Source organism: Sinohyriopsis cumingii, chromosome 2 (assembly GCF_028554795.1).
Source record: "Sinohyriopsis cumingii isolate HCF-2022 chromosome 2, ASM2855479v2, whole genome shotgun sequence".
NCBI classification, from domain to species: Eukaryota; Metazoa; Mollusca; class Bivalvia; order Unionida; family Unionidae; genus Sinohyriopsis; species Sinohyriopsis cumingii.
This window is the reverse complement of record NC_142962.1, coordinates 138,754,828-138,777,366: the sequence shown is the minus strand read 5'-3', so window position 1 is coordinate 138,777,366 and position 22,539 is coordinate 138,754,828. Positions and strand designations below refer to the sequence as shown.

General features: G+C 35.4%; 1 protein-coding gene across 1 annotated transcript in view; it reads right to left on the bottom strand.

Annotated features, from left to right (window-relative positions):
• LOC149805925 (TATA-binding protein-associated factor 172-like) overlaps positions 1-22,539 on the bottom strand; it is a 182,310-nt gene that overhangs the window by 102,024 nt on the left and 57,747 nt on the right. The window contains exons 15-18 of the mRNA XM_089950707.1: positions 15,915-16,087; positions 14,762-14,933; positions 12,546-12,715; positions 10,041-10,205 (exon numbers count right to left, since the gene is read on the bottom strand). Of these exons, the coding sequence (XP_089806833.1) occupies positions 10,041-10,205; positions 12,546-12,715; positions 14,762-14,933; positions 15,915-16,087 (680 nt within the window). The remainder of the gene's footprint in view (positions 1-10,040; positions 10,206-12,545; positions 12,716-14,761; positions 14,934-15,914; positions 16,088-22,539) is intronic.

Sequence of the window (22,539 nt, the reverse complement as noted above, 5' to 3'; positions counted from 1 at the left end):
GTTTTATATATTTATATACCCAACTTCATATGTGGTCAAGTGTTTATATATTTACATTTTTATATACCCAACTTCATATGTGGTCAAGTGTTTATATATTTACATGTTTATATATCCAACTTTATATGTGGTCAAGTGTTTTATATATTTATATACCCAACTTCATATGTGGTCAAGTGTTTATATATTTACATTTTTATATACCCAACTTCATATGTGGTCAAGTGTTTATATATTTACATGTTTATATATCCAACTTTATATGTGGTCAAGTGTTTTATATATTTATATACCCAACTTCATATGTGGTCAAGTGTTTATATATTTATATACCCAACTTTACATGTGGTCAAGTGTTTTATATATTTATATACCCAACTTCATATGTGGTCAAGTGTTTATATATTTACATTTTTATATACCCAACTTTATATGTGGTCAAGTGTTTTATATATTTATATACCTAACTTCATATGTGGTCAAGTGTTTATATATGTATACATTTTTATATACCCAACTTCATATGTGGTCAAGTGTTTTATATATTTACATGTTTATATATCCAACTTTATATGTGGTCAAGTGTTTTATATATTTATATACCCAACTTCATATGTGGTCAAGTGTTTATATATTTATATACCCAACTTTACATGTGGTCAAGTGTTTTATATATTTATATACCCAACTTCATATGTGGTCAAGTGTTTATATATTTACATTTTTATATACCCAACTTCATATGTGGTCAAGTGTTTTATATATTTACATGTTTATATATCCAACTTTATATGTGGTCAAGTGTTTTATATATTTATATACCCAACTTCATATGTGGTCAAGTGTTTATATATGTATACATTTTTATATACCCAACTTCATATGTGGTCAAGTGTTTTATATATTTACATGTTTATATATCCAACTTTATATGTGGTCAAGTGTTTTATATATTTATATACCCAACTTCATATGTGGTCAAGTGTTTATATATTTACATATTTATATACCCAGCTTCATATGTAGTCAAATGGTAATAATTGCGATGGCATTAGTTGGTAAAGGTAACTAAGATTTCCATTGGTCAGAATGTTACCATGTGATCAAAATGAATTGTGTTTATTTCTGTAAAACTGTGAGGAGAACTACTTCTCTAAAACTACCCATAATATAAACTGAGTTACATGCACAGCTGAAGATAAACACTCCCTGTAAGTCATACACAACATAATCATCAAAGGAAAAGAACATTCTTACAACAACAAAAAATGTATGTAACTGAATAAATTGAATTTGAAAGACTAAGCAACAGATCTTTATGATCTTTTATTAAGAAAATCAGTTTTCTTTGCTGAAATTTGTGAAAAAATATGGATAAAAATGTTAGAAGTGCGCCAGGTCATGGTCACTGGTCTATGGTATTATAGGTATCAAATGCTGAAAGCAAAATGTCAGAATTTGGAAAATTTTCGCTGAATTTGCCATATATATATTGCATGCATGAAGAAAAGAAAATTTTGACCCATCCGTATTTGAAGAGTCTTTTGAAGTGGAAGAAGTATCATAAACTGAGTTATCAAGCAGTTTGAATGAACCAACACCACTTCCGGTCCCTGCTGATCATCAGGATGACCACAAACCAAAACGCTTCAAATCATTTAAAGAATTAGATCTCTTAAACATATCTGAATATCGGTACTCAAAATCTACCAAGAAAACACTCAGCAGGGCTAAAACACTTTCACAGGTAGATTTATTTATTCATTCAATAATCATAATAAATTAACCATGATAATAACAAGAAACAGCATACTGGACTGTTCATTAATGCAAGCTTAAATAATATTGCTTGATACTTACTTTGCTCTTATTTATCATTTTCTTAAATCAAATTTTATAAGAAGGCAATATGTTGTTTATTTGTATGCACATAAGAATTTTAAAAAATTTAAAATCATTAATGTTATTTTATCTAAAAATGAGACTTAACTTGCTCTGAAATGAACAAAATGTAGTTTATCTTAAAATTAATATTTGCAACAGCATAAAAAGTTAAATCTGTTATATAAATACATTTTATGGAAAGGAAATATGCATGAATGATTTTTTTCCAAAGATGTAAATATGTCAAATGTTAAAAAAATAGTTACTACCAAGCTGAAAACCATACTAATTTCAGCATGGTCCAAAGAGATGAATAAAGAGGTAGATCTGAAGTCAGTTGAATCTGCAGATTTGGCCCAAATGTTAACCATATTTTATGCTGAAGCAGCCCCCAAGGTCACCACAACATGAAAGAGGATGCTCTCTGAAGCCCAAGCTGAAGAATACCACAAAAACTCCTTAAAAATGTCAGGGCTGCTATTAATCGCTACATTCTGATTGAATTTGGTCATTCAATAAATATTGTTACAGACCCCGAGTTTAAAAAAGCAAATGACATGTTAAATGGGAAATTAAAGTTTAATACCTGGAATGGCTTATCAAGATCATCTTAACACAAACCTATTATTACTCAGACATGTATACAATCAATCAGTACCTGATGCAAGATCATCCTATCACACTCCGATACAGGGTCTGGTTATACCTCTCCATCCACTATCTTACAAGTGGATTAGAATTTCACAGCCAATTAACACCTACCAGTCTTCAATTCAGATTTGATGAAACAGGGGCTGAAAAATTTGTCATTTTGACCCATCAAACTATGCGGAAAGAATCATCAGGGGGACTTAAATGCTAGGGAGGAAAACTCTGATAAGAGAATGTATGCAACTGGTGGTCAAAATTGCCCAGTCAAGTCAGTAAAATACTACCTCACACGCATTAATCCAAAAAGCTGAATCACTGTTTTGTCAAACTGATAAAAATGCTTATGAAAATCCCCAACTGTGCCAAATATGGTACAATATAAGATGTATTGGACAGAGAAAATTTAGCAGTTTTATGCCTGACATGCAAAAATGCCCATATATCTGTAAGATATACTGCTCACTCTCTTTGTGCCACAGCTTTGAATGGAATGACAGATGCCAACCTTTCTGCTTGGCACATTATGTCTCTATCTGACCACTCCAATGAGCTTTCATTGAAACCTTGCACAAGGCCCAGCACTCAACATAAACAACAAAAGTGACATTCTTTTCAATGTATGTTCAAATGTCTGCTCAAGACTCTTCTGCAGTACCATCTCATGCATCTGTAAATGTTCACATGACCCCAAGAAACTCCAGTGGTAATACTCAAGTAAATGTTCACATGACCCCAAGAAACTCCAGTGGTAATACTCAAGTAAATGTTCAAATGACCCCAAGAAACTCCAGTGGTAATACTCAAGTAAATGTTCAAATGACCCCAAGAAACTCCAGTGGTAATACTCAAGTAAATGTTCACATGACCCCAAGAAACTCCAGTGGTAATACTCAAGTAAATGTTCACATGACCCCAAGAAACTCAAGTGATACTATTCAAGTAAATGTTCAAATCACCCCTACAAACCCAGGCAGTACTACTCAAGTAAATGTTACTGAATCTGCTCAAAGACCCTTACAAGTACTATCACAAAATACAATGAACTCCATGACAGGTTTCATTACACAATCCACCTGTCATTTCAATAACGTGTCATACACCTGTCTGCCATTAAGGTACTGATTCTATAGATACTGATCATACCTGAGAAAAACATGAATAAAAAAGGAAATATTACAAATATTTCTGTATTGCTTTATTACTCTGAGTAAACTTTTTTTCTGCACATACATACCTTGAAACATGCAATTTTACCATGGAAACAAACATGAAATGAAGAATTGCAAAACAAAACAATGTCAACATTTTAATCAAAATGGAATACACTGTGAAATGCAGAAAATGAACAATGAATGATAACAATGAAATATAAATGCATTTCATGGATTTGAAAATCAATTATGTTCATGCTGACAGTATATTTCCATGATTGAAAGCCCTTCTGCATGGTAATCTATGACAAGACTCTTGACAATGGCAAATTTTCACCCTTTACATGACATTTTGCTTGTTGATGCAAATATAAAAAGCCACTAATTTTAAGACATAATCACTAGTGGTTGTATCTGTACAATTTTTAATTGAACAAAGGGAAAAATACACTTTGCTGAAAAAAACTAACTATATTTCTATACTTATTGCTGTTAGTTAGATTCATCATGGTTTCGATGCTTTCTTTCCCCACCTTATTTATGTGCTATTTCATTAAAGCACAATTTTAACATGACAAGATGTAAAGGCTATAGTTCTCTCCCTTTAGCATTCGAAAAAAGAAAAACCTGATTTTGATAAATGCATTTCTATTTCATGCTAATGAGTGAAAATGAAAGGAAATGATGGATGGAAGAGATAAACATGAGATCTAAATGCATTTCTGAAACAAATAAATAAACAAGAGTACATCCATCCTGTGTTTAATAGTCATTTATGTAGGAACTCATAAGGCATGGTTGACTCTGGAAATTACTTATTGACTTTGTGAATGACCTGTACTTTGTCTAAGGAAGAGGCCTATTTATATTAGGGTCAAAATGTCAAAGGTTAAGGTCACTGTGACCTACAACCAAAAGTAATTTTGCAGAATGACTTTATTTCTAGACCATAAACCTTGATCCAAGTATGTTGAAGGTATGCACTTAATCCATGTATGTGGAAGGCATGAACTTAATGTATGTAAGAAGATTATTGATTCAGAGTCAAAAGGTCAATGGTCAAGACCTCTGTGACTCAAAGAATATTTTTTGCACAATAGTTTTTATTATAGAATATGTTCCTTGAACAAACTATGTGGATGTTTTGTACTTATGGTAGTAGGGCAACCAAAACAATGGTCTGATATCAGTCAGGGTAGGTTTGATAATAAAATAATGACTCTACACAAAACTAATATTACTGTGCTGAAACCATTTTGTTCTTCAGGCAAGACATTGGCCTTTGACCTTTTTACCTCAAAATCAATAGGTTTCTTCCTTACTCCAAGTAAAAACCATTACATGGTTAAGTCCAAGTCTGCGATATGGAACTCAAATTATTGAGCTGATACATTTTTCCTCCTTTGATTAAAGTGACCCTGACCATTGACCCCAATATCAGCAGACTTCTTTCTTAATTAACATGCAAGTAATCCACAAACTCTGAAGGTTTATAGTCAAGAACTGAAAGTTGTGTGCATACATTATTTTGCTTGTTTCATTTAGTGGTTCTCACCCTCGATCCCCCAAATAACTGGCTTCTTCCTTATCGAAGTGAAAACTATCTATAAGGTTTGGTCAAGGTCTGTGATGTATAACTATTATTGTGCAGAAACTGTTTTTCTTCCTTCAGTTAAAGTAATCTTTACCTCTGACCCCAAAGACAATAAGCTGGTTCTCAACCTGAGGTGCAAGCTATCCACAAATTTTGGTACAGGTATGTGATGCAAAGATAATGTTCTTGCACAAAACCCATTTGTTTTCTTTTTTGTCAGTAACCTTGATCTTTTATCTTTGAACCCAAATTAAATAAGCTTCTTTAAGTTTAAGCTATCCAAAATGTTTAGTCCAGGTCTCTCAATGTAGAACTAATGTTATTGTCAGAAACCATTTTTCTTCTTTTAATCAGTGACCTTGACCTTTGGACCCCAAAATTTAAAGGATTCTTCCTTACCCATGCAAGCTATTCACAAAGTTGGTCCGCATCTGGTAAAAAGAAACAATATTATTGTGTAGAAACCATTTTTCTTCTTTCAGTCAGTGACCCTGATCAATTAAGTTTTTTATATCAATATTCACAGGCTTCTACTTTAGCCCAAGTGTAAGCCATCAACAAAGTTTGTTATAGGTCTGTGATGTAGAACAAATGCTTTTGTGTGGAAACCATTTTTCTTCTTTAAGTTAGTGACCTTGACCTTTGACCTTTTGACACAAGGATTCATAAGATTACTTCTTATCCAAATGCAAGCTATCCACATGATTTTGTCCCAGTATGCAATACAGACCTACTGTTATTCTGCAGAAACCAACTTTCTTCTTTGCATCACAATGAAAATGACCTTCAACCCCAATATTCACAGGCTTCTTCCTTAGCCAAAGTGAAAGCTATCCAAAAAGCAAGTTCCATTTCTGTAATGTAAAAATAATGTTCTTGTTCAGAAACTTTTTTTCTTCTTTCAGTCACTGTGACCTTGATTTCTGACTTCTGACTTGGAAAACTAGACTTCTGCCATATCCCAAGTGCAAGCCAGTCACAAAGTTTGGCAGAGGTAACTGCAGAACTCAAGTTATTGGTGGAACAAGAAAAGTCAAGAGAAAGAGACACAGATGGATAGACAGACATGGTCAAAGCATAATTTGCTCTGTCATATTTGGGGATATATAAAAACCAAATGAGAGATCAAATGCAAACCTTAGTGGAATGTTAATAGAACACAAATATAACTCTATAGAAAGTAAACAGAATGTGAACTGGTAAATTTACCTGTTTCAAGGTCTGTATCCTTGAATTTTTACTCTTAAAGGCAATAATCAGTACACTGTTAGAAAATCATTAAAATAAAGTTAAAGCTGTAAATATTTCTGAAGAAATATTTGTGCATGAAACTTTACCAAATTTACCACCAACATCAACTGCCCATTTACAATAAATGAAACTTCTGAAATTGGACAATGAAAAATCATCTGTAAAAAAGACGCTGATACACTCTAACTATAACGTTTTCTTTCCTTAGCAACTGATGTTTCAGTAATATTCTGAAAATGAATCTAATGCATAATTAGTAACAAGTACAAAGAAGAAAAAAAACTCTTTTGTAACTGTCATCAATTACTGTGAGTATAAGTGAGTTCTAAGCAATTTTCAGACTTATTTCCCAGCTTTCTTTCTTGCATCCTTTATGTTTCTTCAATGAAACAGATGCTGCCAGGATTTTATCAAAAGATGTGAGATCCCCCAAGCTTGTCATCGTATTAAGAGGGGAATAGAAAAAAAAGAGGGGGTGAGGAAACGGTTATAGTTCACTGTTTACTTAATGCTTAAATATCCATCTCTCTTTCTGCCTGCTCTATTCTGTTAAAGCAAATAAAAATCCTCAAAAGATTTCTCCTTGAGTTGCAAAAGCATTAATCTTCTGATGATTTCTGATGCTATTCTGTTCCTTATGTGTATGAACATTGCACTGTGCTGAGAACCCCTTTCAGTCTGCTATCTGAAGGGACATATGCATAGCTAACTTAGCCTGCTTGAACAAGCCAGGGAAACTGTTCTTTATTTTTGTTATGTACAATTTTCCACAACTTATAGGAACTGTCTCTTGGATATCTCTGTCTCAAAATAAGATTTATTACTAACATGAACTCTACCCAAGTTTTACTTTCTTGAATCAGCACTTTGATGACTACTATGCCCAATTTCCTGGCTGTTTCATAATGCTGTCTTAGTATTCTAAGTCATCACTGCCATAATCTGCTTGATTGTACAGAGTTATTTTGATAAACAAATATACTTATTTTTTTATTTCTTTTTAGATTCTTATTTATTCATTTTAACCCTTAGAGTGTCAGACAGATTTGTAGAGTAAGATCCCTCAGTGCTGAATTGCTGAGAAAAGAAATGTATATAGCACTCTCAAATTGCCTGACTTTTTATTAGGCTCGGTATTCTGCCTTTGCTAAATTTAATTTCAAAACACTGCTGAATAGGTCTTGACATGTTTTTGTCCATCCCACGTGCATATCAAACCACTGAGGCTCATATCATTGCTTACAATTTACATATAAATCATGTATGTATGTAGGTAAATTGTAAGCAACAATATGAGCCCCTGTGATTGGACTCACATCATCATCTTTGGGTTCACAATCACCCATTGGTATTTCCAGTAACACTTTTACAGCTTCAATAATCTGATATACTTCAAAACTTTAAAAATTAATGTCATCAACCCTATCATCAGCCAGTATTTGCTGACTGAAATCATCATCTAAAGACCAACCATACTGGAAGTCAGCCATTTGGGGTTTTCTAGGAAGCCAGTACTTAGGAAATGCATTGGTAAAATTTTCTTGAAGAATGTACAGCTAAAACTATGACAGAATACTTGATCCAGGGCCCAATGTGTCAAATTTAGTCTCACATAATGCTTGATCCAGGGCCCAATGTGTCAAATTTAGTCTCACAACCATTTATGTTTAAACAGTTGCCTACCTGAACAATGCCATACATCAGGATAAGCTCTATGAGACCTCTATCACCATCATGACTTGTATTGCAACAAGCACTTTAGTTAAATAATTAAATACTGCACAAAGGACATTTTTATATGCACTACTTTAAACTAATGTGCAGGAGTTCTCACACATTACTGCTTTCCAAATGCTTGAATTTGTACACATTGTGAATGATTTGCACACTTGAGTAACCAAGCATTATCTCTAATGAAATGTGAATCAAAACACAGAAGGACAGGATACATGTTCAATACATTTATTTTGTAAAATCGAATTCTGTAAACAGACAGCAGCATTTGATGCTTCCTTGGATTTTGCCCTTTTGTAAAATAATACTGCTCAAATGGCAGCAGATAGTTTGAACTCATTTCTCAGTTTTAATTTAGAGTAATAATTATATGAATGCCAATAAATTATAAACTGACAACTATATGTTATGTATATTTGATTTAATTATATCTGATTTAATTGTTTGTAAGTTTTAAAATCTTTCTATTTATTTTAAATTTCATTAGATGTCAAAATAATGTAGTTCTGATTGTTAGGAACTTAATACTTTTTTGTAGAAAATAGTTTGACCATGACTGTTCGTTTTAGTAAACATCAGGTAATGATCTAGATCCTGACCTTGATTCAAAATTAGTAGCACCCACGTAAATAAGTTCTGCTTTTATTTTAAAACGATTGGTTGTTGTTGCGTTCATGATGGGACTACTGATTTAAGATGTAAATAATTTTTTAAATTTTTTATTTCTTAGAATAAAATGATTGGTTTTCATCATGGCCACACTGTGTGTAGGTAATCTTTAACAAGTAAATAAATTTGACGAGGTTCTGGAACATGATCACATGATCCACTTTTTGCATTTTAGAATACGTTATAACCTTTGTTTTGGAGAGATATTCTCAGTAGTTGGGCTCTTACACTGGAAGTTGCATGTTGTGCTGTTTGGAGTTATTTCAAATTACTTGGATTAAAAAAGATTCATTCTTTTTTTCCCTGGAAAATATGTGTGCTCATATGAAATTGTAGAATAAAGACAGCTTTTATAAAAAAATTATTCAGATTTCCAAAACCGGAGTGATATTTCTTGTTTCTACGAGAAACTATAGACTTCAACACCACAGATTACATCATACTTCATCGTCTACCATCTTGGATTCTTCGTCGGGACTCGAACTTGAAATCAATAGAACATTGTGTTATTAGGACATCAAAAATTTTATTTGTAGATTATCCTTGGATTATTTTTGGATCTGACTGTATAAAACCCTAAGTTCAATTTTTTTCATTTTTACAGAATTTTTCCAGGGAAATTATTATATTTTTCAAAAGCTTGTTGTTTTCACTCTTTTTTGTGTTACTGTTTATTCAAGCCTAAACATGTAACATAATATATAAAAAAACTGTTTGTTAACACATTTTTCTGCCATGCTTAGATTCAATGGACAGCTATCTCCAATTAGTGGCACTGCCTCAAGCACTAATTGTCAAAGCACCATGTGGAATCAGTAGTTAAGTCAACTTCTCTTTAGACATTTACTTGAGGGTCAAGTGTTACTGACTGGTTATGGAGGCCATTTTGTTCAATTAAAAGCACTAATTTATAAGAATGACACAGTAAGCATTGTAGAGACAGAGAAGTTTGCAAGAAAAACAATATATCAAAGCACCATTCAAAATGATGCAAAGAGATACCCTAACAATCCTGATGCAGATGCCTTAGGTGATGCATTCTGAAAAGTGAAATTAGGTGCACCTAGCTGTTAACATAGTTCAGGCAACAACAAAAAAAGACTTGCCTGGTAGTGAGACCCTGTTGCTCCTGAATGGTAATGTTAACTGAATTACGGAGCTGTCCTCTCCTTTCCTCAAAAGTTGGAAGTATTTTGGGTTTCAGTGCTCCCTTCACCTGATCAAACACACTTGTAGCCAGCATCTGAGACTGATCCAATGACAGGATGGTGCTATAATATAAAATTTAGGTCCAATAATAACAACAAAATAATAATCATCCATATACTGCATGGAGGCTTTGTTCTGCACAGGCAATACATTTAAAACTAGCATCCATTACTGACATGAGGGATGGTATAAAGTAAAGTGAAATAATTGTTCTTGCCATCCTTGTGCCAACATTTTGCTCATAACCAAGCCTGTTCAACCTAATGGTATGATGGATCTGAACCAATAACATATTTACAGTGCATGTTTGTGACTTGGGACCTTAAGGTAGGTGAGCCAAAGAGTCAACATGAAATTAATCCAACCTTTATTTTCTAATATAATTGATAAATGAACAAGTTTTTAAAAAAAATGTCCTAATTAACATAAAATAGGTTAACACATTAACCTCTGGTGATGAGTTTACCTGGCAGTAGCCTACTGCCAAGCTCTGTAGTGTCAAGGTCATGTATGATACACAAAAGTGGGTGTTATTATAGAAAGGTAGACAGATGTAGCTCTTCAATGATAGCAAACAATCTGTAATTTCTAGTTGCACTACAAAATACAGAGGGAAAAACCTCATTTTTTGGACCCGATTTTTTTCTACCCAAAATTCGCCCATGGTCGGAATCTGATTTTGTGTCCGGATTTTAGACTTTTTGGTCTCAGATCTAAGGCAGACTGGTATGAACTGCAAACAGACAGATGAACCTTTGCAAAAGTAGGATAAGATGGGCAACTGGAATAAAGAGTTGTCTCGATACGAAAATAATGGGTCCATTAAGGGGGCGCTCACCAGATAATATGTACTTTTGAGAGAGTGGCGTATGTAAGGTGAAGTAGTTCGCAGTTAAAACATGCACAATGGAGAGAATGTTGGCATACCTCTATGCTACATTAATGTAATGTGGATGATATTTCTTTTGGATATTGTACTTTTGAAAATTTTACATGATTTAAGCACACTGCTAACTAAAATGACTGCTCCCTTGTGTTAAAAAATCAGCCTGAATTAGTCTAAAGTACACTATACATAGCAGCTATTAAAATAGGGAAAATGAATTTTGCCAGACTAGACAATACCAGCTGCTGAAAGTGCAATGAATGAATTACCAAATATATAAAATGTAAAAAAAATTTATTGGCTCTTTTTTTATACAATTTACCTCGTTCAGGAAGTGAAAATGACCAAGTAGAGCTAGCACTTTTTTGAAAAGTGCAAATCTGAAGTAAGGCCAAGCTGTATACTCTATAACCCATAGTACACCCATCAATCATACACCAAAATAAAGGGAATTAAAGGTTCTTTGCATTATACCTAAGATATACAAGGTCTTTTTTAAATAACCAGTATAACCAGTGAGGAAAGCCAGGGAAATTCTTTTTCTTTAAAATCCTAACCCTATGCAAAATACGAATCTGTAGAGCGCCACCTAAGCAAAAAAAAAAACAACAAAAAAACTTTTACCCTTCTGCTCATGCGCGAGCCAAAAAGCCAATGAAAAACGATGCTTCTAACACAACTAGGCAGTATGTTATTGGAACATCACCTGGAAGCTGGTGCTTGTGTGTGTGTGATTTGGATTTTTAACGTAGCTTGAACAATTTTTCAGTCATATCGCTATGATGTCTGCAGTGTGGCAGTTTATAGTGATGTCTAGCAATGGGGCATCATGCCAAAGACATGTAGCATGATGTCCCACCCAGTCACATTATCCTGACACCAGGCTGACCAGTCCTAACATTAACCTTTTAATGCTGAGTGCCTGGCGAAGCAGCTGTTAGTACCATTTTTGTAAGTCTTTGGTATGGATGCTCAAGGTCGTGGGTTCGATCCCCGACTCGGCCGGGGATCGAACCCACAACCTAGATCATCCGAGATGAACGCTGTAACCACAAGGCCACCGGAGCAGTGAAGTTGGTGTTCTAGGATGTAATCAGAAATAGCTTTCAAAATGTGTTTCCTACTTGAATTTCAGACGAAAACGACAAAAACCTCCAGGGGTTAATATGTTAAATAGTGGACATTATCAAGGCTTAGGCAAATATAGCAAACATCATTTCACATTGCAGTAAAGCAATAAATTTACTCTCTGATAAAAGTGATTTCATGCAATGAAGAAAACATTAAATATCTATTCAAGAGATACAAGTAGCAGAAGAGAACCATTTATGTTACTTTATGTGTGAACAATGGATTGATGATGAAATCATTTATTGTTTACACAAGATCAACAAAATACAAAATCTGACTTTTAATTTTTTTCCATTATCTGGCATAATTGAATTCAAGAATAGATAAAAAGAAACAAGACACATGCAAGATCTTGTTTGCTGACATTAGAACACTGCAAACTTACTTTGGTGGGACAATTGTATCCATGTTAATTCCCTGCTGTTTTAGACTGGCAAGGAAGTCACGACACTCTGTCTGAAGGCGAGTAAAGGATATAGCAATCTCGTCAAAGTAAATACCTTCATTCAAGCTCAGTAACAACTTGCTCTTCAGATCCTCAGGACACTTACAGTTCTGTAGCAAAAAAAAATATACTGCCTTGTTTTTAAGAGTGTCAATAAGTATTTGATAGCATTTTTACATATAAGAGAAAGTCCATGTATTTAAGAGTGACAATAAGTATTTGATACTAGCATTTTTACATACATGAGAAAGTCCAAGTATTTAAGAGTGTCAAGAACTATTTGAAAATAGCATTTTTACATACAAGAGAAAGTCCATGTACAGTAGTCCCCCTCTTGAACGGCCCCCCTGACCAGCGGCCACCCGCTCCTTACGGCCAGAATCCGTTGGCACCGACGAGTTTGTGTTCAAAAGTACCCCTCGCGAAAGGCCACCCGGCTAACGCGACCAGCGGCCAGCATATTAGTGCAAAATCATAAAATTTACCCCTCACAAGCGGCCGCATTTTATTTGAATATGTATCCAGAACCAGTATTGTATTCATAACGTGTGTTAAGTAATCCGATTTCTGTTTCCCGATGTCAGGTTTTCGTTACTGAAAGAAGTGTTGAGTAAAGTACATTTATCACTAAGGTTAATATTATATCATTTACACCTCACGAGAAGCCAAATTTATTCCATAAAAACCGAGAAAGACTCAAATTTTAATCCATACAAAAGGGTACATACATGTAATCCAATTAGCCTTACTACTGTGTTATCATAAGATGTCCGGTTTAGTCACTCTGATAATTGTTAAGAAAACAATTATCGAACAGTAGAAACAGCTGAGAAGTAGCAGTATCGATGTGCAATACCCAAGTCAGCAGGAAAATGGTTTAATGGCCTTTATGGCTTCCCTTAGTAAGATGTTGAGCTTGTTCACTTTGGTAATCAGTGGCTATTACCCCTGACAATAATTGTCAAAATTACGAATCCTAGCGGCCGCGAGGTCAAATCTTCGTGATGTTAATGGTACATATCGAAGCCGTTTTGGCTTCTCTCACCTAGTTTCAAGAAATGTATAAAAACAATAGGGTACCAGACTGCGACTAACGAATCACGTGACAAGATCACTTCCTTTAAAAACACACGGCAATTTGATCAGATGCATACAAAATTGTTTTAATAGTATTGTAGTTGGCAACATGAATAACTTACTGCAAAAAGATCAACATGTCATCGAGGAAAATAAAAATTCTCAGTTTAGAGGAGAACGTGAAAGTAATTAAACTGACGGGAGGTGGGGGGGGGGATCCTTGCAGAAAACTAACGTCGGGAAGACTCAGATAAACAATATCGTGAAAGATAATGAAACAATTCTGCAGAAGTGGAAAGGTGAAATGGACGGAGAAAGGAAGATTGTTTGAGCCAGGAGACGTTTGTATCCTGATTTGAAACACAAGAAAAAGCAAAAATTTTGTCAGTTGAACTGGGATATGACGACTTTACCGCAAGTAACGGATGGTTGCACAGATTTCAAGTGCGACACAATATCAAGTATTCTGTCATTAGCGGCGAATCAGCTGATGTTAATAATGAAGTTGTCGAAGATTGGAACAAAAGACTAAACGATATATGCAGGGGATATGACAGCAAGGATATTTTTAATGTGATGAGACTGGTTTGTTTTTTAGACTGTTACCAACAAAGTGACGTGATGTGAACTGTAACATAATTATTAAGACAGTTTTATAACTGTATCAATGGTTATTCATAGCATTCTTTTGCAAATGATGACAAAGTTTGTTTTACATTTATTTCACATCATGCATGTGATTTTTTAATTAAAATATTAAATATTTAAAATTAAATGTACTTGTGACTTTTTTCATATGTATTTACTATTCGCATTTGTCATCCCCCTCTAGAAAGGCCACCCGCATTATAAGGCCACTTTCCTGCTGCATTAGGGGTGGCCTTATAAGAGGGGGACTACTGTATTTAAGAGTGTTAAATCCATGTATTTAAGAGTACTAACAGGTATTTGATACAAACATTTTTACATATATGAAAATTATTTTGTTGGTGGTTTCCCTATTTGTCTGCCATTCTCTCTTTCTCTGTTTTTTCTCTTCCAAAGCATTTAACTTTGTAAGAACTTGCTCAATGCCTTACCTCTTGTTGAGCCCAGTGATACACAACTTCAGCCACTACTAATCTCTGAACAGCAGACTTTGTTGAGAGATGGAAGGTAATTAGTTTGGCAACAGAATCAATTGGCTTCTCAACTTCTGGTGGTAAATTTGGAAGTGGCTTGGTCACATGGCTAAACAGTACTCCAAGTAATCTTAACAGAAAAGAAATTTGTTTAGTAGTAAATGTAGTGATCTTTTTAGTGAAAATACATTAAGCAACACCGACAAAAACATTTAACATATACTCCAAACTTTCTATGAACTATTGAAATTTAAGACAATTTTGAAGTATAAATATTAACCAGTGTTTACCATATCCACATAAAAGTGATCCTACTCACACCATTTGATCACTGCTTTTTGATTGTTCAATTTAGTATCAATCCTTCTTCAGGTTAGAAGAAAAATCAAGATGGGACAAAATAGAACGGAAAAATGCTGGTACTGACAAGGAGAAAGATAAAGAGTTCAATATAAAGAAATATTAATTGTTAAGCTACATTTACAAATTTTTACAGATACATAGTGTTAATAACAGAATGGCATTCCATAGTAATTTGCTTTCTTGGACATAAATTAAACCATCTGGTCCAAACCTAAAAGCTCAATATCACCCACTGTTGTAGCGGAGTTTATCAACATGTTGTCTCTATTTATGTTTTTTTTGTGTAAAATAATGGGGGAAAACCCCCAAAATTAACAATTTTTTAATCTTCTTGCAGACGATTTCTGCAATGGGGAGATAATTCATAAATTGTATTTCCCCCAAGTATTCGAAATAAGTAGTTCCACAAATAATTCACCACCATGAAGCATTTCTATATTTCATTACCAAATATACAATAAACTATTTTACATTATACAGAACTGAAGCTTGCACTCAAAACAATTTCTTTTAAACATAACCATTGCATGGTTGACCATCTCCATTGTGTCAAACTCTTCATACATTAATTAAATGCATGAAGTTTTAATTTTGCATTGTTGGCTGTTGAAAGTGTATTATTACTTATTTCCCTATTTTTATTAAGCTTTTTTAATGATGTTTCATGGATACTTTATTTCTGTGGAAAATGACTGATCATGACTGCAAGTACAACTCATTTTACAATCACATGAAGATGGGTACTAACCTGGCTGCTGTCACTCTAGCCCTTATAACACAGGCATCCCTTTCCTGTATACTGCTGTTAGCAGTCTCATAGCCAGCAATGTACTCTGGTTGCTGTTTGGCATCATTAGATTGAGACTGGGATAAAATACTAGGCCCAAACTGGTGGCGAGACCTACTGGGATCCTGGTCACTCTGTGAAAAGAGACGGAATGTGTTGTTGTTGTTGTTGTTGTTGTAGGGTTTAACGCCATTTTTCAGCACATGATAGGCTATACATGGCGGCCAGTATTAATGGTGGAGGAAGAACCCGGGAAATCCCTGGAAAGAACCACCGACCCTCGAGAAGCTACTGGCAAGCTTTCTCACATACCCACATTAGCCGAACCCAAGACTCGAACCCACGCAGACAGAGGTGAGATGGCAGTGATCGGTAACGAAGAGCGCTTTAGACCACTCGGCCACTCGGGGCCCCAGACGGAATGTGATAAAATACTCATCAAAATTAGTGGCAAGACTTACTGAGAACCTATTCAGTCTGTGAAAAGCGACAGAATGTGATAAAATACTTGGCCTCAACTGGTGGAGAGAATCCTGGTCACTCACTGAGATACAGATTAGGGTCTTCCTACTGGTTCCCTTTAAATATTGAAGTTTATAGCAACTGTGAGTATTGTCAAGTCTGTACATTTTGGGAAATGAAAAGTAATTATTTTTCTTGTCCCAAGACTTATATGCATGTCAAAAATATATCATTTTCTGTGTCCCAAGACTTATAGTATCCCACAATTTAAAGCCATTGTGGCACACAACTTCTCTGGATCAGACACTAGTCCCTAGCACATTATGTTCCAACTTAGAAGGCATAAACACACACCTGGGTCTATTGAAGCAGTGATGTATCCAGTTTTTTAAAGTAAGGGTACAAAGTGTCCCCCTACCAAATATTTTGGAGGACACTAAGAATTTTTTTACATGGGGAAAGTTATTACTTTAAGGAAAAAATAAAATGCAAACAATATAGACCATTCCATATTCTGTACAAGAATCCAATGAAAGCCATAAAAAGTTTGATTTCCAGTCCTTCCAAAATAATCTTGATCTGTTGAAATAAAAAAATTCTTTGTGGTCGGCTCTGGATTATGATTTATATCCAATTCTTTTCACCTGGACCTACATCAGGCAGTTGAGCTTCATTTTTTTCTCCAGAAAAAGTTCTGCATTTTGAAGAAGAACCTCAATTAATTGGGAGTTACAGTCCTTGGATTCTCTTTTGTCATCACTACTAGTAGCAGAAATCAGCTGACCAGAATAATTCAAACATTATATTCTGCTAATCTATTGTTGCTCATAGAATGATAGTGGATAGAAGGCACTGAATTATTTGAGTCATAAATTAGCTGTAAAGTTTATTTTTATTGCATTGCTAGGATGAAAATGCTTTCAATTTACAACAAGTCAACTTAGGTATATTTATCAGAAATTCGAGAATCTGGAGAATTAAAATTTATCTGAAACAGGTCTTGATCAAAATAAGGATTGACATTAATAGGAAGAGCATACCTTACTGAACACAATGTTATTCTGGAGGACCTCAGCATTAAAATTGAATATTGTTACACCCTAGATAAATCAGTGCTGAACCTATTGGCATTAGGTAACTTGCACGAGGGCAAAACAGGAGTGACCCACAAAACAAAACCAGATTTCTCTCCTCACTTGCCAATCTGGGCCCATATCATCTGAAAGTAACTTGCCAACAGTAATTAGCACTTGCTGTCCATCCCCCTCCCCTCCCCGATCAAACCAAACTGACTTTTTACTCTCAAATGATATTCATCAGCAAAAGACAGCAATACTTGCTATTATGTAAAGATGTGCCTGGCATGTTTATTTATTCCATTTTACATATACATTCCTCCATCTGACATTTATACATTTAATGTATTGATTTCTCACCACATGACAACTGGAAGAATCATTCCAGGGTCACCAATCAGAACGACCCAACTACAATTGATAGAGGGCAATCCATTGTGTTACATACATGTAGGCCTAGTGGGGTAAACTTGATAAATGTAAATTAGGTTGAAGTTGACATGACATCAATCACTTACCTAAAAGCCATATGTAAGAGATATTGGTAAAAATTTTTGTTTTGTCTGGTGCCGTTAACAATTTAAAAATTATGTTAGTTGTTTAGACAACAAATACTAAAAGGTTTCCCCAATACCTTCAGCCATACATGGTGGCAGATCAGCAACATCTGCATAAAATTTTATGGCCACCAAAACAGGATGCTTTCAGATTTTGTAAAGTTTTCTTGAGCTGTATTTGGAAAGGAGTCATTTAAAAGTTTTTTTTTTCTTCATAGTAATAAGAGTCATATTGAAATGCAGATCTGCACCATTTGAACAAATATTTAAGATCTTCAACCTTTAATATCTGGACAAAATCCTACAGTGCTTTTGTGCCCCTGAAAATAACTTTTTAATTTTTTTACAGTGGTAGCCCTTTTTTTATTATTCATGTCACTCGTGTGAACTTTAACAGCCTCCATACCAAGATGCTATTTTGCTCAATTCTACTCAGTGGTATTTGGCCAAATTCTACTCAGTGGTATTTGACCCAATTCTACTCAGTGGTATTTGGCCCAATTCTACTCAGAGGTATTTGGCCCAATTAAACTCTGTGGTATTTGAGAAAGATTGTGTGTAAAACTTTTCCATTTTTGAAAATTTGCACTAACAGTGATGGTGGAGTGTGGGTATGTGAGAAAGCTTGCCAGTAGCTTCTCAAAGGTCGGTGGTTCTTTCTGGGGTTTTCCCGGGTTCATCCTCCACCATTAATACTGGCTGCCATGTATAGCCTATCATGTGCTGAAAAATGGCGTTAAACCCTACAACAACAGCAACAACAACAACAGTGATTGTGGATGATGATTATTTATGTAAACTTAAAAAAGGGGGTCATGCCAGAATGCTTTCTTCAAATTTTGGTCAAATTATGCCAAATGGATTTCAAGAACAAGTGATTTAAAGGATTTTTATTTCTAGCATGTATGTATGCCACATTTGACAGCAAATCTACAACCTTTTGTACCAGCCTGAAACCAATTTTTAGAGAAAATGTTTTTCCGTTAATACTTACCTGAATATACTACATTAAAATTAACTAACAAATCCAGCTTTCCCAAAGTGAAATACAAGCTTTTGGCAACAGAAATGCTAAAATGATGTCTGCATTCTGAGATAAAGTCAGACAAGTGTCTCCCCTTGGACAGAGGGATTGGTGCCAAATGCTGCATTCATCCATTACTATTGGAACGGAGTGCATGCTCTTCTATGGATGTTTGGCTTGGTTTAATTTGGCATTTTAGGGCAGAATAATACAAGTAAGCTACACTGCTCCTTCATTTTGTATGCCTAGATAACTTGATAACCCACTTACAATGCTGGGTGGGGCTGGCGTGGATCCCAATTTTTTGTATAAAAATTACTCTACAAATTGGCCCCTATGTGCTGAGCATGAATAAAATTGCAATCAAAACTGTTAAATTAAACCTTAAGATAGCATTTGTTTTACTATCGAAAAACGATCATCAAGGACAGTAAGGGAAAAAAGAGAAATGCGTACTCAGCAAATTGAAAGCTTAGTTTCACAGATAGTATTCATTGTGCAGAACAAAGTTCCAAAGTTTGTAGTGGACTTAAAATTCCTGAATTGGTACCCAGAGAACTGCACAATGATGAGCAGAAATTTTGCTATTACTTGCAATGAAATCACAGCAACAATATTTTACTAATAATAAAAATCTGAGTTTCGATGTTGCCATTTCCTAAAATGTCCATTAGTTTTTTAAAAAGGAAATTGTTTTGTTTTGAATCAACAATAATTACTTGAAAGTATACAAATTCACATGCAAACACCAATGATGTGATACACAGTTCTTTTATATGTGTGATATGAAACCTCTTTGAGTTATGTTTTTAATGATTTTTCTGAGACTGTTCATCTTGCAGATAAAGGTATTTATTGGCCATTCCTTGCACAAGTATAAAATGAGTATTAAAACACTTAAACTGCATACTCCCTCCCATCTCTTCTCAATATTAATGTTGATTCCTTTCTTAATTTTTCACAGGTCCCTTTGTAACTTGCACCCTCTATGCTGCATTATACTCCAAAATCTGGTTTCTTCTTCAAATTTATTCCTGATTACAATATGTTATAAGAAGAGGTAAAAGGTGAAGGTACTACATCCTCATAGCCTCAGATTTGCACTGATTGTGGTTTCCTATTGTATGAAAAGCAACTTCAAATCCTGTGTGAGACATGGACTAAAGTAGTAAGTCCATAAATGGATGTGGTCTCTAGAATTTTTTTTACAAGCTTCCTCAAAACTGGAGGAGGACAAGTAATCCACATCATTACAAAGCTGTTCAGTGACCAGGGGCTATAATCTGTTGCACTGCCACTATAGCTCCCATCAGGTCAAATATCTCTTCGGGATGAAAGGTCTCAGAGATAAGAGCTGTGGAAAGTTGTATCAGATCTCCATCCCATGGCATGAATGTTGTCATTCTGGGAGCAGTTTTGCTCAAATGCTATGCTGGTGGTGCTGCCAAAATATCACGAGTAAAAAAAGAAACAGCCATACACCCATCCAACTAACATGAAGTGAGACCAACTTACCCTTCCCTAGTGCCAAGTCTTGGTGAGATAGTCAGAATCATAAGGGATCATGGATGGCTGCATGGCTTGTGAGAGCTACACATCCATCCAAGGGATGGTTACCTGAAAGTCAGACCCAATTTAACTTTCCCCTATGCCTATCCTAAACGCAAAAGTTAAAATTTTAAGGGACAGCAAGTTTTAAATAAATTATCTTTTTTTTGGCTACAAAGTCTGCTTGTGTCAAGAGGACCATTGAACCATCCTATCTCAAGATAGTTTGAGTCAAGGGTAAGGACATGTAGCTTGCTAACCCTGCATGCAGAAGCTACAGCTATCAGGAAACGTTTCTATGACAGCAACTTTAGCAGAGTGTGGGTTACTCAAATTTTCTCAAACTGAGCCATGCTAAAACAAAAGATAAGTTCCATTTTGGAAACAGTGTGTGATACTGGTCCACTGAGATCAAAGTTGGCTAAACAATCAAAAAGCTCTTTATCATGCCCAATATCATATCTACCATGATGCAAGAATGTGTCTGATATCATGGAGTGGTAGCTTTTGATTGTGATTGAGGCCAACTGTTTCTCTTTAAAGAGCCAGAGAAAAAAGTCAACCAGTTGAAGGATTGAGGCACTAAGAGAATGATCGAATCTTGGGCATAATCATGGCTGTCTGATAGAAGGGACTTGAAAAGGGGTACCACTGTGCTAGCAAGATCATTTGTAAGGGGCACATAAAAAGACAGCCAAGTGGGATCAAGTATGCTGCCGAAATGAATAAACTGAGGAGTTGCAAGAACCCTCCCACTGAAATCCAAGTCTTGTTGGACACAGAACCAAGAGTTTGACAATACTGTTTACAAGAACATGAGGAAGCTGCACTAGATTCTGGTTGGTTAACAGCTCCAAACCCACATGGACAAAATTCTGAGTTGGACAGAGATCTGACTTTTCCCAGCTTACTAGAAAGCCGAGATGATCTCAAAGGCAGAGGAGCTCATTCAATATTATTGTTTGGAGGCTGGAAGCCAGAGAAACTCTGTTTCTTTCTGTCTCTGTATGATTAAGCTTTGGTCTCCTGGCATTGGGTTAGGACCGATATTGGTGCACATCTGAGGAAATCCCCAGCCCTGGGGCCACTGAACATCCCTTTGCACTGGTTGGTGCTGAGTGGGTCCAAAGGCCTGTGCAGGTGGAGCGGCAAGTTGGAGGTGCAGTTCCTGAGCTGCCTTCCTCTGAACTACTTCAATTTGTCCTCCAAAAAGCAACAGAGGCCCAAGCTGGATAATCTGTAAAGTAAGAATATGATACGATTTGAGTGATGCACACCACAGACATGTGACCCGTTGGATTAAGCCTAAGTTAACTAAAACTAACAAGGCACTGGCCACAGACTGGTGAGCTACTTGGTTAAGGACCTGAGCAGTCCTGGCCATCATGTCTCAGGCACAGCTACTGTTGGACTGTTTGTTGAGCCAGAACATTGCCAATGAGGTCAAATCTAACATGGAGGATGTTGCCATGATCTTCTGAACCAGACTGGAAAGGCATGGAACACATTCTTAACCACTTTGTTGTACAATGGAGCCAACATCTGAAGACTCCCAAATTCTTGTTGAGAGTCGGAAGATCCATACTAAATGCATTAGAGAGTAAGATACCACTGAGAGGAGAATGTTGTTGGAACATGGCTATCTGAGAAGATAGCCTTAAAATTACCTGCGTCAACAATCTGACCCAAAAGCCGGTTGCTAATCTCTTTAATATTTGCCAACTGCAGATGGAGCCAGAAGGATGCCATCTCTTTTTCCTCCCCAAAATCAACTGATGCCATGACTTTGTAGTGGTAGCGGGTGGAAGGCATTCCAAAATGGCCAACACCTGACAGATTTCCTCGATGGTGGCTTGAAAGGTGAATTCAGTGTGCTCCATTTTCAGATCTGATTGATTGATTTCCCAGCATCTCATCAC